This window comes from Linepithema humile, chromosome 1 (assembly GCF_040581485.1).
Source record: "Linepithema humile isolate Giens D197 chromosome 1, Lhum_UNIL_v1.0, whole genome shotgun sequence".
NCBI lineage: Eukaryota > Metazoa > Arthropoda > Insecta > Hymenoptera > Formicidae > Linepithema > Linepithema humile.
Genome location: NC_090128.1, coordinates 13,595,966 through 13,612,800, shown reverse-complemented (window position 1 = coordinate 13,612,800; position 16,835 = coordinate 13,595,966). Strand labels below are relative to the sequence as shown.

The window sequence follows — 16,835 nt, the reverse complement described above, 5'->3', positions numbered from 1 at the left end:
TTACTTTCAGCGAGAAACAAATTATACAGAATAACATGGCGTGGAATGTGGAAAATTACTTGTCGTGAATTTAGCAAGTTATCATGTTCGTCGATTAATTAGGTAATTACTATTATGAATGGTAGTAATATATCAAACATTTTACATTAATATACAAAAGATACTGAGGCTATTGAATTTTCGGTAACTTTGCGAAAATTTTAATATGGTTTCTGTATTTTAATATTAAATTAAAAGATTCTATTTTTTGAAAAAGCAATATTTATAAATAATATTTAATTAATATTCTTTTGCCGACAAAATTTATTTCTAAACTAAGACAAAATTTATGTTCTAAAAAATGCCTGAATTCGATATTTAGAGTGATATACAGCGTAATAATTTTACATTGATAAAATTAATAACTATGCAATTGTTAAAAGTACTGAATGTTTAATTGCAATTATATAACAAATGACGAAAAGTTACTCGAGTACAATCTTATATTTGCGAAACAGTTGCATTAAAATATCTTGCTATAAGAAAGTAGAGTCAAATCAGAGTATGTACGTATCGCTTCTGTATCGCGCACGGTCTCCATTCACGTGAAAGTTCATTTCGTTTGTGCAAACGCGAGCGGATCAAGAAATAGTGATCTAGCAAATAATACTGCATGAGCCGGCATGCACGAATCGACTGCCAAAGTCGCTTCGGCTAGTTTGTTATTCAGGGAACGTCTTTGATTGCATGCTGCAAGACAGATCGATTGAATGTCCTCTTCAAAAATTGATTGTACGTTTTATACGATGTGCCGGCAATAGAAGTAACTTCGCATAGGGCATAAACTATACTTTGACGACGGTATATTAGGTCTGGGAAAGTGATAATGCTGTCATTACTCCCGAGAACAGTTCTTGGAAGACAGGAAGGAGGGAAAGATACCTTGAAACATAGAAGTGTTAATTCGTCAAGAAACGGAAAACATCGGTGTTTTCCGTGTTTTCACATTCGTAGCTTACAATTAATATTCCAGTCGTGTCATTAGATCTCATTAGCTATCATTCAATATTTCACAAATGACAAAAATATCAATCTCAGAGAAAACTACGATAATGAAAAAGGAATACATTTTTAGAACAAAGTTTGAATTGATTTTAAACAATGGGAAAAATAGAAATTATAATTTATGAATTAACGAGATTTAAATAAATTTCTGTTAAACTAATATAATTTTCTTATATTTTATATTATCTGAAGAAAATCATTTAGTAAATTTATCACGGTAATGAATTTAGCAGAATATGTTGACAGTGGAAAAAATAAATAGATCACAAATTTCGAATTGTGGTGACTTTTTGTAATATATACTGAATGAAAAGCATTTTTAGCACATTACTCGCTTGATACTCGATCTTTTATTAAAATATAATAGAAAAGCATGGATTGGATTTACCAATAAACGTTACGGACAATGGAAAATAATGGCAACGAATGCTTTCCCCAGATTTTTTTGTAAAAACCACTAATAAAAACAAATTACTTTTAATATTACAATATTCCAGCAAGAAAAGATAAAATTGTACTAACAAGTGTGGAAATAATATCTCATTCTGCTTAGGTGTTGTTACATTATTAAATATTACGTCATAATTTTTGACATGGATAATAGATGTCCCCATGCTCTACATAAAACACACGTGTGTTGGGGGACGCGGCTATAAAAGATAAGCAATTCTGCGGTGTGTGCGTTTGAATACGGCGCGGCGGTATACGTGACTGAATTCTTAAACGGGAGAATTGCGAAGTTCGGATAGAGTTCAGATAGGGAATGGCCCGTGTTTGTAGCGCACCGATCATCTCTCCCACGGATCGAACCGGCATCCGGTACACGTACGCGTTCCATCCCTTACCCATGTACGACACGACACACGCGGGTCACACGTGTGGTTCTTCTTGGATAAGGACGACACTGTTTCCGACATGTTTTACAGCGTGTAAAGCACCGTCGAATGTGCGTGCATCCGATTTACGTGTACAATGACACAAACGATTTCGATTGAAGCTACAGATCTTTGATCATTAATAATATTCAAACAAATGTCGAACAGATCGAATTTATATTTATTCAAATTATTTAAACTTTGTTTTGCGTTATTTGTTACATCGAATACTAAATAAATATCGATAATGAAAAGTCTGTTAATAAATATAAAAATTTTTGCAAGAGATATTGAATGCATTGGGCTCGTTACTTATGATCGGTAATTTTCCTGAAACATTCGGCTCTTAAATCTCTCCGGAAGGACTTGGCGCTCATCGCGCGTTCGTCTTTACAGATCTAATCGCGACGAGGGGACCGAGGACTAACCCCGAGCAAATTTAGTACTCGTTAAGTTTCGCCCCTTCGGTATATCGTGTTCGTAGATACACGCGCGCACACACACACACACAACGTCACGTTTAATCACGAAGAGAAAGAGAGAGAGAGAGAGAGAGAGAGAGAGAGAGGGAGAGAGAGAAGGCAAGAGAGGGAACGAGAACGCAGGAAGGAAGGAAGGGTATGTGCAGACGGGGGAAGAACCCACGGCGAGAGGGTACCCCGATAAGTATTATTGTAATTATACACTTAGGTTTATTTCCTGCGAACGCGTACTCGTAGGGGTTGATAGCATTATATACCACGGCACCCTAATAAAAATAATAATAAGAGCGTTAAACCGCGGAGGAGAAAACGATGTGGGGATAAAACGTTCACCTTTCCGTGCGGCCACCCGCGGTCGGCGGGCGAATCGCTGTGTACAAGTGCGTGTACAAGTTGCGCGTGTCGTGGAGCCCTCATTTGTAGGGAGGCACAATGAGTGGCTGCATACGCATACATATATCACTCGCCGCTTCTCTAGCCGACGATAGATTCGATTTGATTCCCCGATAAATAACGACGCCCGATGAAATTTTGTCGAAGAACAAATGGACTTTGATATGCCGGGAGAATTCGCGGATGAAGCTTACGTGTCCTATTTTTCAACATCCGGTAAAAAATGTAATCTATACTATCTTTATATTTTGACGGTAAAAATCGAGAAAACTGTCAATTATTTTAAAGTAACATTGAAGTGAGTTCTTTATAAGATTTCTTTTAATATTTTTAAGAGAAATATAACTTGATTTTTTCTTATATATGACGATACGATCTAGTGTAAATAAACCTCCACCGTGTTTATAAAACGTGGTATAATCTTCATAAAGTAGGGAACGATAAAATCGATGCAACGGCGGAAGTTTGAGAGACAAGGCGGAAGTGTCGTTCGTCTATCTACCACCCATGTTTCACTGATACACAGCGAGAAGACCCTCGTGGTGTCCAGAACCGTGGTTTATGTGCACCTGTGTACGCGCGTGTAGGTTTATTTATAGGCGGAAAGCAAGGTCTACATAGATTTACGTGTGTAAAAGCTGCATGGCGCAACAACACATCGCAGGCCCTGTATCGAGTCGTATTTGCCAAGTTTCGTGTGGCATTTGATGGACAATATGAATATGTCAGAAATAAGACTGCGCCCGTTAAGATACGCATAATAGCTATAATATATAATAGCTAATATTCGAAAGCGATTCGTAAAGCATATTGTTACGGTTTGGTCGATTTCATCATATTCACACATTAAAATCAAAAGCATGATAAAAATTATACTATGCTGACTTAATTTGAATTCTTAATTAAGATTATTTAGAATTTCTTACAGATATTTGTCTTTACTGGTTTATTAACAATTTATTAACAAATTTTATTTATAATACTATTTTTTTAAGACGGAAAATCTAAACTAAGAAAGTTAGAAAATTATTGTTACCTATTTTACAATTGTAAAATAGTTTTGCTTAATTCTTGCTAATGACAAAAATATGATAAACAAATAAATAAGTATGTCGAAATGTGGGATTAATCTTGCGGACATGTCTCTCCAAGAGATACTCGAAGAACTAGCCTTCTTTTATCTTCCTTTAGTCTTGTCGCGAGAATCGCATTTTCGAAGAGTGTCTTATCCGGTAGTGGCTCGCCATAATTTTCAATTGCGCAAATTAACATTTTCGTTCTGCGCGTCTCCGTGAAACGCAATAAATAAAAAGGGGGCCAAGTGAGTAGTAAATATAAATCAGGAGTGATTGGATGTAACCGGGGGTGTTATGTGTCCCCAGTGTCCCGTGTGTGGGATCGTCCGCGGGTCTTCTATGACCAAGAGAGAGAGAGAGAAAGAGAGAGAGAGAAAGAGATATACATCCGGCAAACGTAGGTGAAGCGATCGCGAAACGATGAAATGTCTCCATGTAGCGATGGGGTGGAACTGTTATTTACTTACGAATTTTGAACAACTTTAATATATACTGTTGATTATTTATCTTGAAAACTTTAAGAAAATCAGAGAGTCTTTTGGTAATAAAAATACTTTAGCGATTGAACTTTGAACACAAGTTGTGTAATTAGTTTTTGATTTAATTTGTACTAAATATTGACGAGACAAACTAATTATTAATTAATTACTAGAAATCTACAAAAAAATCATTACAAGTTTTCTGCAAGCGATATCGAAATAAAATCTTCAAAAATTGTTTTAGCCAATTATCAGTTGTGCTGATGCTTGATGGACATTTTAAAAATAAAATAGAATAGTTTTGACATAAGAGTATTAAACTTTTTAAATGAAATTAACTTGTTTATTTTAACCGGATTATACATAAAGCGGTTACCTTAACATCGTACATATTTTTTCATATGTTTGCACCATAATTGATACCCAGCGCGAATGCATCGATTCCATCGCTACTCTCTTATCCACCTACTTTACCCTCACTATTGCAGATGTCTATGATCGACGTATTCGACCGGCGTCGACGTGTCTCGATACTTGGCAGTATTCCGCAGACGTTACGAGCAATGCACCGTCGGCAGAGCAATGCAGGCGGTTTCTCACGCGGCCTTTTATTACTTTAATTTCACTCTTGTGTCGTCGCCAGCTCTTTATAACTTAAAATCAGTCGAATAACTGAGCGTAACAACTGCCGTGGATAGCGGTATGACAAAGTAATTTCAAATCTCATAATAAGGTTGATATGCTTCGATTTTATTTCAGTGGATCAAGTATGGTACGAACTATAACTAGCTAAAGTTCTAGTATCGACCCTCTTTCTTTTTCTCTTCCTCTCTGTGTAGATATATTTTGTTCAACTGAAATTCAATTTCTTACTTTATGACAATGCAATCGGATATTTCATTTTTTTAATAACTTTTGCTCAATGTGGAATTAGATACTTATATTTCAAATTAAATGCTTTCAATTTAAACAAAACTCACTCGAAAAGTTCAGTGCATAATATAGGACTTTAAATTTACTCTCGCCTCCGTGCAAAAATTAACGACAAACCTTTTATCTTCAAACACATAATTCGAAAACTAGTAACATCTTAACGTTTTCATCGAAGAAAAGTCCAAACCAAAATTTAGCAATCTATTTTAAAATCACTCTACATATTAACGATCCGTACAGTTATATCTGTCCTGATATCAGTTCGGCTTTCGGCAGGCCGTAGAACAACGAATATTTCGACGACAACTATCCACGAATAATCTTTTTCGAGCACACGCGCTTCACTTTTTTTCCTCGCTCGTACACAGGTGGTGTACTCGTGGAGAGAGGCACAGGTGTAGGCCGGATATCGATTATGCAATCTTGTGGCCGAGCGGGGAGCCGTGGCACGTATACGCCGTAATGCACGGCTACGAGCGTCCCTTCACCCGCCGCGAGCCACCACCGCGCGCATAAAATAGTTCAAACCCGCCCCGTGAAGCACTTCTGACGTTAATTGTCGCCTTACTACCGTCGCGTCGCGCACGAACAATCGCTTGTCACGACGCTACATATGTCGCTTTTCAGATTTTGATGAGAGCGCAGGGCAACACGGCAGGTTTGTCACCATCTATCTTCAGTAAATTTTAGACAATTCGAAATTAACAGTCGCCTATTTGAGTTATAAGACAGAGTAATAATAAGTAGGACAAAGGATTTCGTTACATTGCGGCCAGGCATTCTATGGTACTCTTAGAGAAAGGATGGGATTTTATTTTTTTAGAACATATTAAAAGTAAAATAAAATATAAAAGTCAAATTAATATTTTTCTATACGAAATAAGGAAAATAATTTTTAATAATAATTTTTAATAATTTTTTTACGTACAGAAATTATATGATTTTATTCAATAAAGTAAACTTGACAAGAGATAGGTTAATTATGAATTAGTATATAATGATTGTTACACATTAGCATATAATGATTATTACACATTAGCGTATAATGATATTGAAGATGAATAAAATAATGCGTCGATTATGGTGATGTAAATTTAGAAATCGGCAAGCAGATACACGTTTTATATTAATTTACATGTTAATGTAAATTATCAAGTTAATGTTTTTTTGGTATTAATAAAAATGTACAATAAGAGAGTCAGAGAATAATTAAAAGTCACATCATTATTGTTTGACGGCCTTGTCGTGTGTAGTGTGCTACCCCGATAGCAAAAGAGCTTTTACTTTCAATGGTTAATGAGTAATGACACGCCGAATATAGAAGACTAATCGATAATCGCTACTAGCCACGGCTCTTCGCGCGATGTTTATCGCCTGTCGCGCTGCCTTTCCGTGCAATTTTCAGGGGAAATTGGTAGCAGTTGCTCGTTTGGTCATGCAAGTCAAACATTTCCTTAATGTTCACTTAAAACAAGGTGTCAAGTCCTCTAATAGAAATGTTAAATAACATATAACTAATTAATAACAAATTATTAGAATTATGTATTTTTAATTCAATTTTTCATTACGATTAATGTTCACTTAAAACAAGGTGTCAAGTCCTCTAATAGAAATGTTAAATAACATATAACTAATTAATAACAAATTATTAGAATTGTGTAAAAAAGTTTGTAAAGTCATTTAAAGTATACTTTTTCAGATTTTGAAATAAATAATTATAAAATGTATTTTTATATCAGAATATGAAGAACCTTTCAATACAATCTCTCGATTGTTTGATAAATTTAAAATATTTAGTTTTTAAAATCAGATATTATTTGTGTGGACAGTGTTGATTTAGGAAGCTGCATTTGTTTTTCGTACACTCGCTATTATGTAGAAACTGAGTATCTAAATTATTTCAATACCGATATCGGTATGCTATAATCTAAATTGTTGTGATACCGGCATATCCATTGACTCGATAGTGATTTTCCATGTAAATAATAATACTGGTATCAATAATAATATTAATAGTGATATTAATATCATTATTATTAATTTTGATTCCGATTTCCTATGTATTTTTCTTTTGATAAAATAGGTGCTGTGTAGTAGAGAGATTATTATCATAAACAGTACAATATTGTATACTTATTAACTCGAACATGAAGAATTTCAAATATAATTTAAAAGTGCAACACTTAAAAAAAAAATTAATCCTTATCGTTTAATACGTAATTTTCTAAGTTTTATTCAGGAATTGAAAAGTATTGAATACAGATTACGATTAATGACTAAGGGAGCGCAGTTAATGACTTGAGCATTATTTCAATGTAGACTAGGCCGCTTTAGTTTGATCAAAGTTTGCTAGTAACTTGGTCTTAGAATTGTTAATTTATGGACAAAGTTAATACGAGCCTTACATGTCAGATCTGGTCAGCGCGAGGTCCTAATGATAATGTTAGAAGAATTCAACTAAGAGAGTCTGGTGTACATTGACAAACGAAACATAAGAAGTAACCTAATCTCATTCAATGCATGCAGATGGAACTGTTGCGTCTTCAATTTATTAGCTGCATAAATAGCAGTGCTTAGACTTCACAATCATCTTCATAATATGAAATTCTTGCTATATTTTTTCAAATTAAACATTCTTTATTGAACTCTTCTAAAGATTAATATAATAAAAATATATAAATATCAATATTTATGAATAATAAAATCAAACAAATTATGAAACAAATTATGAATAGAAAATATATTTAAAAATGGAAAAGAATGGAAAAGGCAGTATTTATAAGCACAATATTAATTAATTGACAAGATTTAAAAATGTTTTCCGGTGGAAAGAAATAAAATTGCGCAATGGAATTTTCTTGAACATTTCACTATTTCTGTCTGGAATGTTAAGAAAAATTAGGTCGGTGTAAAGTGAGCATCACTCACCTGCCACCGCGACATGGTCGTGTAATGCATAATTCACACGCAGCATCCAAATGTTTGATATCAAAGTTCGACTGCATTGCGGCGTGAGGGGGAAAATTAAAAGTTTAATGACGTGTAAAAAGAGAGTAGCTACGTTTATTAAGCCGCATCGTTAATATGCCACCCGGGATAAAAGGGTCGCCAACCAGAAACATGCAAAGTAATGTCCAACGAAGCGTGAATAATTACCATCAAGCCGATGAATACGTAATGTGTCGCTGTATTAATTATCATAGATAATTAACACCGTAGGTGAAAGCCACGCCTCATGCTCATAGACAATTAATAGCGATAGACAATTAACAATCGACCTTCATCGATGCTTTCTTTTTAAACACGAACATTCGTTCCGAAAGCGCTGCGCCGAACATCAAAATAAATCTACACCCAAATGGTGATAATCGGCAATGCTACTTGCGCTGATCGCTCTTCCAAAATGATGTTTGGAAGTAATCTTATTTTTGAGAGTCTCTTTGAATTCCTTTTGAACTGTAAGTAAGTTTGCTAATGATCGGTTTATTGTGTCGATTTGCTTAAATTTCTAGAATTATGACGTTTTCGCGTTTAAGTCAATTATTTTGTCGACTTCAAAGTACACTCAATATACACGATGATAGTGAAATGATATATTAATAGCGCTTTTTGAATTTTATTGAATTTCCAAAAATGAATGATTATGAGAAATCATAAAGATGCCAATGAAAAATCCAGCATCTCTTTTCAAATAAACGAAGTAAATCAGCGGCGATTTTTAACATGTTATTTCAAAATATAGATTACCAATAAAATCAATATTTCTTTTTCCAGTTCTCTTGCTCAGCTAAATGAAGTAATTAAACAAATGCGTCAAAAGTATTCCGCTCGCGGATGTTTTCAGTTCAGAATTGCCGCCGGATCGGCTTTATTCTGATCGTGTCCAATCGTGTCCAGGAAAAAAGCGCGATAAAGCATTAGTATGGGATTGGGTAAAAGGAGAAAATGAAGAGGGGACGGGGCGATGGTGTAAGTGCGCCGGGACGCGGCTCCGTTCGCCGCCACCTCTCCGCGTTATCGGGAGAACTGAACAGAAAAATCAAAGGAAGGGGCGATTACATCGGATTCGCGTTACCGGGCGTAACAGTACGGCTGTAATCTCATCTAGGCACTCAGCTCGTAGCGACGGTTTTTATCCTATTACGTCACATGAATAAACTAAAGACTGCGGAGCCCGCGATGTGGCCCGGGGAGAACGCATCGCGCCGTCGGGGAGGGACTCGCTCGCTCCGTCGTTCGATATGGTTTGATTTCAACCTCTCGAAGAAGTCTGCCGAAGAATCGGAAAAGCGAAGGACAAGAGAGACGCGGGAGTGCGGCTGTGTTATGCGGAGGTATGGGTGAAGAAGAACGCGGCTCAGCTGTGATTGATTCTCTTTAGGTATTTGCTACTTTCGCGAGCTTTATGATTGCCGTAAAACGGGGTGAATAGGATCGATGGGGTGACTTGGAATCAAAGCTTCCTTGCTCCAAGTTTTTCTTTCTCTCTTTTGATTAGTATTGTGCGGAAGCAGTTAGTTATCGAACGTTCAGAAGATCAATTGCGTAATTAAATTGCCATTAATGATGTACGTTTATTCCTTTTTTTTTGTTTATTTAAATTACATAATTCGGTAAATTGTAAGGAAGTCAATTAAATACTGTAAAAAAAGCAATAAAATTTTGAGTGACTTCTGATTTTTTAAATTAAACATAAAAATTCATCCATTTTGTTACTGAATATTTAAAAATTTTGCGACTTCTCTCTATAAAAGCCGCCGCACATAGAGTTAATGCTAAAAGTTACAAAGTTACGGCATATAACACTCGATCAAAGAATTTTTATAATTGGAAGGAAAACTAACGAATAATACAAAAGTAAATTTAATTTTGAGTTCGAAATTGTAGTTGCAGAGCATCTACTACTGAAAACACGGAGCTATATACATATAAGTTTGATTGCCTCCAAGATTGCGATGACTATTCGGTATTAAAAACGCGACGAATGTCTTTCATGTCTTGATCCTGTTAAATTCATGAGGACTAACAACTTAAAGTAAAGTTAGTGGCATATTCACAACTAAGTAAACTCGCCGTGGGGGGTTGTAAGACATTAAAATAATCGATATCCGCTCAGATCCAAGAGCCTTTACCCGGTTTAATTCTTCGTCGTTGCAATATCAAATTTCTATATTTCTTCCAAAAATTCTTATAAGCAAATCTGTTCTCCCCCACACACGCGTGTGCTCAACTTTTTTTCACCGATCAACTGTGCGAAATTTTTTTGAACATTACAACTGTCATGCGTAATGATTCGCTAATGTTTTGTTCGACCTTGATAGAAGAAACAGCGCTCGATAGCAACATATATACTCCAAATGCAGCGCTTCGCCGAACGGCGGAATATGATTTAAATGAAACCTTGAGACGTATAATTTTAACTGCATCGCAAATCGAAAGTTATTTTTATTGAGCTTCTCTCGCTGGACAAATTCTATTGCTACGGATATTTCCCTCGACCGATTTCACTTTTGCAACTCTGAGTGAAGCGCGTTTCTACGACAAATCGGTAATGTGATTTAGCGCGATCAGATCGTTGCAATTGATTGTTATATTCATCGTATCCGGTACGAATAATAGCTTAAATTCAATTATGATATTCAATTCCTCGATCAATCCGATTCGAGATTAAACTTATCAGCAAAGAATTGACATTGTTTTTCTATTAAGGTATTTATACTAAAAAACTTTGTATTAGAAATCAAAACTGCACAATCATGGATAGATTTATCTTAAATTCGCAAGCTGGGAGATTAGCTTATAATGATGCTAGTCTTCCTTCTGCATTACTCTTGTTTTTTTTTAATTCATAAGTGAATAAGTGATCTCTTTGCATTCAATGGAATCAGATGCATTTTCTTTAATTGTATTTATTTTTAAAAACTTGTTTTGATCGATTTGCGCGTTTATCAGTACATTATCACATTGTCTTTTAAACGGTGAATATCTCAAAGTACATAAATTCGATTAAATAAAATGTATGTTTTATTTAAGCTTTCCTATGAAAAAGAGAAATCCAATTTCATTAATTTGAAATGTCTATTTGTGATTCTCCAATTGAATTTATTCAAACCCCAACGATTTTTAAATATTCTATTCAAAATGGCGGTTTTCCGAAGCGAACAAAATTGTTGGACTAACCATTGTCTCAAATGGACAAACACGTACTAGTAATTTTTGACTAGTTGGAATTTTTTTATAAAAATGCTTTGTTCTTTTTTTCACCAATCTTTCATGCCACAAATGAAATATTCGCGTTTATTTATCTCAAATTGTGCAGTAGATGTATTTGTTTATCGTCTATAAATGTTAGTCATTAAATTATTTTAAGTTATCATAGATTTTTAGATGAAATAGAATGCACATATCAGAAATGTGCAGACAGTTAGTAAAAACTATTTGTTTTGCTAATAAAACGTATGTATTTTCTACAACATGTGTATTGTTTTGTGACTTTTGAAATCAATTCTGCACAATGTTCATTGATAAAGTACGCAAAAAGAATTAATCAAATAAAAAATTTATTTTTTTATTAATCTGCATAATATTACTTGAATTAATTACTTTTATATTGAATCACTTTTAAAATGAAGTAATTAAAATAAAAATTTCAGAAAACTGATTGCATTAACAGCCTCTTACACGGTAAATATATAAAACTACAGTAAACTATTAAAAAATAATAGTAATTTTAAAATACTGTTTCACTTTCTCTTCTTATGTCTATTTTGTGAGACATATTTCAACGTAATTATTTCTCGAATCTTGAACATTTACGAAACTTACTAATGAAATATAACTTATCATTCATACTTATATATTTTTTATAATATTGTATGATTGCATAATAATTCTTGTAATTAAAAAAATATACATATACGAGTTATGAGACGGAATTTTTTGCAAAATTGGCTTCGTTATTTCTAAAAAGATTTAAATATCATATAAAATAGACAAAAGTGACATATTTAAATACATATAATTTGTTAATTAAATACAATTCAGTGTCTGAAAAAACGATTCCAGACTTCTTCAAAAGCGATGATTTATAAATATAGTCGCAACTTGGAAGAAATATTGATCTTTCCATGAATAAAGAAACATGAGTTCGTACGTATTCTTGATATTCCCCACAGTTATATTTATAGAGATATTCGCACTAAAATTGAGTGTCTACATGTCGCCCGTAAGCACGAGAAATATGAGCATATACAGCATGCCGACGCGGTCAAGTGTCGGGCAATGAAAACGAATGAAGAGAAACTTCAACGGTGTTTCTCGCCACCCCACGTCGCTTCCTAAATGTTCCACAGTATCGTATCCTTGCGTTTATCCGATCCGCCATTTTAACCGTATTTTAAATGACCACAGATAAAAGTCTGCGTCTCAGCTCCGCCATAATGCACACAATTAAATGCGGTGTAAAATAATAATTATTAATATATTGAAACGTGTTGTACATAAATTATACATTAAAACAAATCTAAAATCTGTTTTGTGTTCTTATTTTACGAACGTTAAATAATATTAATTGATTTTTATCTAACGATAATAGTATAAATTTATATTTAGTAGAACTTTACTATGACTTTTCAAAATAAAATACTTAAAATACTAAAACTTAATAAGTAATTCTCTTCTTAAATATTTTTGATACAAAAAGATTGGCTCTAAATTTATTTAAAGGTATGTACATGCCTGCGTCTTTGATTTTATTAATAAGTTTAGACATTTTTCAATTCATAAAAAATAAAGTTAATTATATTTTTAATTTATCAAAGTATCAGAGCTTGATGTGATTATTAGTTCAAAAATCTAAATTTACCGAATAAACCATTTAAATCTGTCAAAGGCTAAGAATAACATTTTAGTCAACAAATTTTGTTACAAATATCCCAAACTTTTGCGTTTTCCTTCTTAAATAAAAACTTGATTCGGTTTGTCAGAAAAAGAAACATAATCGATGTGAATAGGTTATATCTAAGTCCTATCTATTCCTAAGCACATTAGAATATTCATGGAACGTTTCGCGTATAATGCATTCACTAAGAAACTTTTGCAATTACTGAAGAGAGATTGAGTCAAGAAAAATATCCAATAAATCATCTTCTAACTATTATTTTATTGTCTGTTTACATCATCTAAGATATTATAACATGACAATTGTGTCAGATGAACACGTCAATTCATGATTTTCAAAATTCAGACATTTATCACTTAAAGAATCTATTCGAAAAGATTTGACTGTTTGAAATTGCTTATATACAATGACTAATAAAAGTTTTTGGAGTAAAAAATGTGAAATATACAATAACTTTTGTACAGAAACGGAAAATGTTAATTAATTTGCGCGTCGAGTCGAGATAATGCAAACATTTTTTCGATTTGAAATAGATTGCAAATTTTTTGTAATCTGAGGAAGATGGCGAAAATTCTTGCAAAAGGATTTTTTTCCAACTGCGTAAGCGTTCGAAACTGTGGAACATCCGTAGAATATAGCCGCGAAAATGGCAGGAAATCAGTAATCTCACTCACCGTGGGGTTCGGCATACATCGCCTCGGCGGCGGCGGCATCGGATCCGGCGCGGCGCGATAAGGTGACGGCGAGTATCTCCCCGAAGGAAAGCATCCCGGGGCGGTGATCGGCGCCCCGTGGAGCCCCTTGCTCCCCATCATCTTGTCCGGTGAGTACATCATTTTGCGTGCCGCTGAGCCTTACCCCGGCTCGGGTCCGCGCCTTCGGTTTTTCGCGAATTGGCGCCCTCAGACAGAATGACACGCTAGACACCAGCAGCGACGGCTGCGCTTTTTGCTTCCAAGACGCATTCGCATCTGTGTGACCGAAGTGTCCGGGGGAGGGGAATCGAAGTGATTCAGAGTACGTTCACTGTTGTTCGCGTAGTTCACGAAATCACCGAAATCGAGTGGAGTCAAGCACGTTCAGAATCTGGAGAACGCACGTTACAATCTTTAAAGATCCTGGCAGGCACAGTGCACCACTTGATATCTCGCTGATATCTCAGGCGAGATGAGTTTATTTGCGCGGCGACGGACGCTGAAGAGACCCGCGGTCCCGCATCTTGATCGTTAGTCTGCTTTCAAACACCGCGACTGAACACTGTTCGCGCAATTCACAGTCAACGGAGCCGATGATATCCGATGATGAGGATTTCGCGTGGTAATCGCGCTCGCACCTTTCCTTCCCGCGAATTCAAATCGATCGCACGCTACCTGGACACTTCACTTTGGGTTCACCAAGCGTCCACTTGCAATTAAACGTTCCCGCCAGGGTGGACCACTGAGAGGAATCGCGATCGGGACAAGCGATCAAGTCACCAAAATTTGTGTCCCACGAGGTACTCGGGGTCAACCGGGATGACACCGGCAAGAGGGAAAGGGAACAGGCACCGGTTCGCCACTGCCATGCACAAGGGGGATACGACAAATACGCGCGGGGCAGTTACGCGGACTCTTGTCCCGAAGCTCTGCACTTTTTGGCGCTGACTGGCCGGCGAGGAGCGCTTCGCGGATGAACTCTTCCAAAGGGGGATGGCAGGAGCAGCGCTGTCCGACCGGTGGGGTGGATAGGGATGCGGCGGGGGTCGGTCGGCGATCCTGGACGTCGGTGCGGCGCGCAGCGTGGCGTTCGCCCCACGTCGCGGAGAGAGGGTTTACCTCGCGCATACGAGGGGGTGAGTCGGCGGCAGCTAGCGGAACGGAGAACCTCGCCGAACGGGGGCGGAGCTACGCGCGGTTACGCTTGCGCCCCTAATCTCATGCACGTCGGCCATCTTTGCCCTTGCTTTCAGGCCTCGCATGGGTGTCGCTAACCGCGACCACCCGTTTGTCCATCCTTCCCTCCGTGTGCGTCTGCGTGTGTGTCGGTAAATGTAGGTGTGTATATGCGCGCGTGTGTATGTGTACGACATCCCTTCACCCTTCTACGTCTACGCTTCGCCCGCCGCCACTGCCGCCGCCGCCGCTCGATCCTCTTTACACCCTCTCTCTATATTTCTAGTTGAAGCGAGTCTATCCTTCTCTCTCTCTCTCTCTCTCTCTCCCTCCCTCTCTCTCTTTCACCCCCGGTTTCCCTGTTTTCCCTACCCGTACATCTCTGTAACCTCTTCCGGCGCGTCTTTCTCCTCCATAGCGAATATCAGCTATTTTACTCGTCCCTCCGGCGCGCGCGCTCGCGCGAGCTCGGTCGTACGCAAATGTCATAAGCTACGTTATCGTTACATCTCAGCGATGTATAAATACCTGCACGTGCTCACGCTCATTGTAATCTTTATCGTAATAAATCCCTTTCCACTTCCTTCGTCCGCGTCTCTTTCGCGTGTACGTACGCGCGCTCTTCTCGGCGCCCGTCGCGCTCAATCTATTTCTCCGCTACTCGCTACACGCCTTTCCGCGTCGGAAAGTCGTCGTTCGGAGGCAAACTTCATCTCCGTAAGTCTCCGCCGTCGCGCGCGTCGGCACGGAAACGGATAATGCGTTTTTTTTTTATCCACACCTCGTATGGAGTATTACACTTCCGGGTTTGCTCTGGTGCAAAACGCGCTGTCACGGCACTCTCGCCGTTGATGTATTAGCGACATCAGATCCGATCTTACGCAGCCACTTTATACTTTTGTTCCTAAAGAGACACGTTTAAATCTGACGTCACTGTCATCCGAGATGAGCGATAGGTGCGACTCGGTGTAGCAATCGTAAAAATTGCACGTTTGAAATCTGTTTTAATCCGGAATTTCGACGAAATAATTGAATTTCATTAAGCCGTATTATTAAAATATTTATATTGTTATCAAAAATATTAGTTGAAATATTCTTTATATCATGGCAAACGCAGCGTACGCTCATTTCCCATATTAAATGTTTATGAGCGTACCGATTGCTAAAATTGCACATATAAAATCCGTTTTAAATGTTTCGCGATGGAATTTCGAAATAACTAAACTTAATTAGTCCGTATTACAGCATATTGCTGCAACATTTATATTGTCGGTAAATTAATCAGAATATTCTTAACGTCGCAGCAAGTGTAACGGCACATGCCCAGTTTCTCACATTAAATGCTTATCTGCCCATGTAATTCTCCGTCCATAATAATATTGGATACAAGTTTTATTTGCGATATATAAATTTTAAAATCAGGCAGTCACATAGGACGCTAACATGTAAATATATGAATTAATGTTTTTCGAACTTCATTTAAATGAAATCCATTTATTTTATTTCATACTTTATTCGATTAGTCCAATATTAATTTTAGCAAATGGAAATTACGCACGCTTAATAAATTTCCATCTAATGTTATAAAAATGTAAGATAGCTGATAGAAATTTTTATTTCATGCCATGCTCATAATGACAATATACACGACATTAAAGGTACGCGCAACGACGTGCGTAGTATAAATTGTGTTGAAAAAATAGCTATCCTACATTGTAATTATACATCCCGTTTAATTCGTTTCGTTTCTTTAAAATACTCAAGTCACGCAAAAGTATTGCT

The 16,835-nt window shown here is 36.6% G+C and overlaps 1 protein-coding gene across 2 annotated transcripts in view; it reads right to left on the bottom strand.

The window, feature by feature from the left end:
* The window catches only part of acj6 (abnormal chemosensory protein 6), a 53,148-nt gene extending 37,255 nt beyond the window's left edge, over positions 1-15,893 (bottom strand). The window contains exon 1 of one of the 2 annotated variants that reach the window (XM_067348395.1): positions 13,857-15,893. In XM_067348395.1, the coding sequence (XP_067204496.1) occupies positions 13,857-14,018 (162 nt within the window). In that variant the 5' untranslated portion in view covers positions 14,019-15,893. The remainder of the gene's footprint in view (positions 1-13,856) is intronic. The other variant, XM_012367981.2, reaches the window with a different exon arrangement.
* Positions 15,894-16,835: the final 942 nt, after the last annotated feature.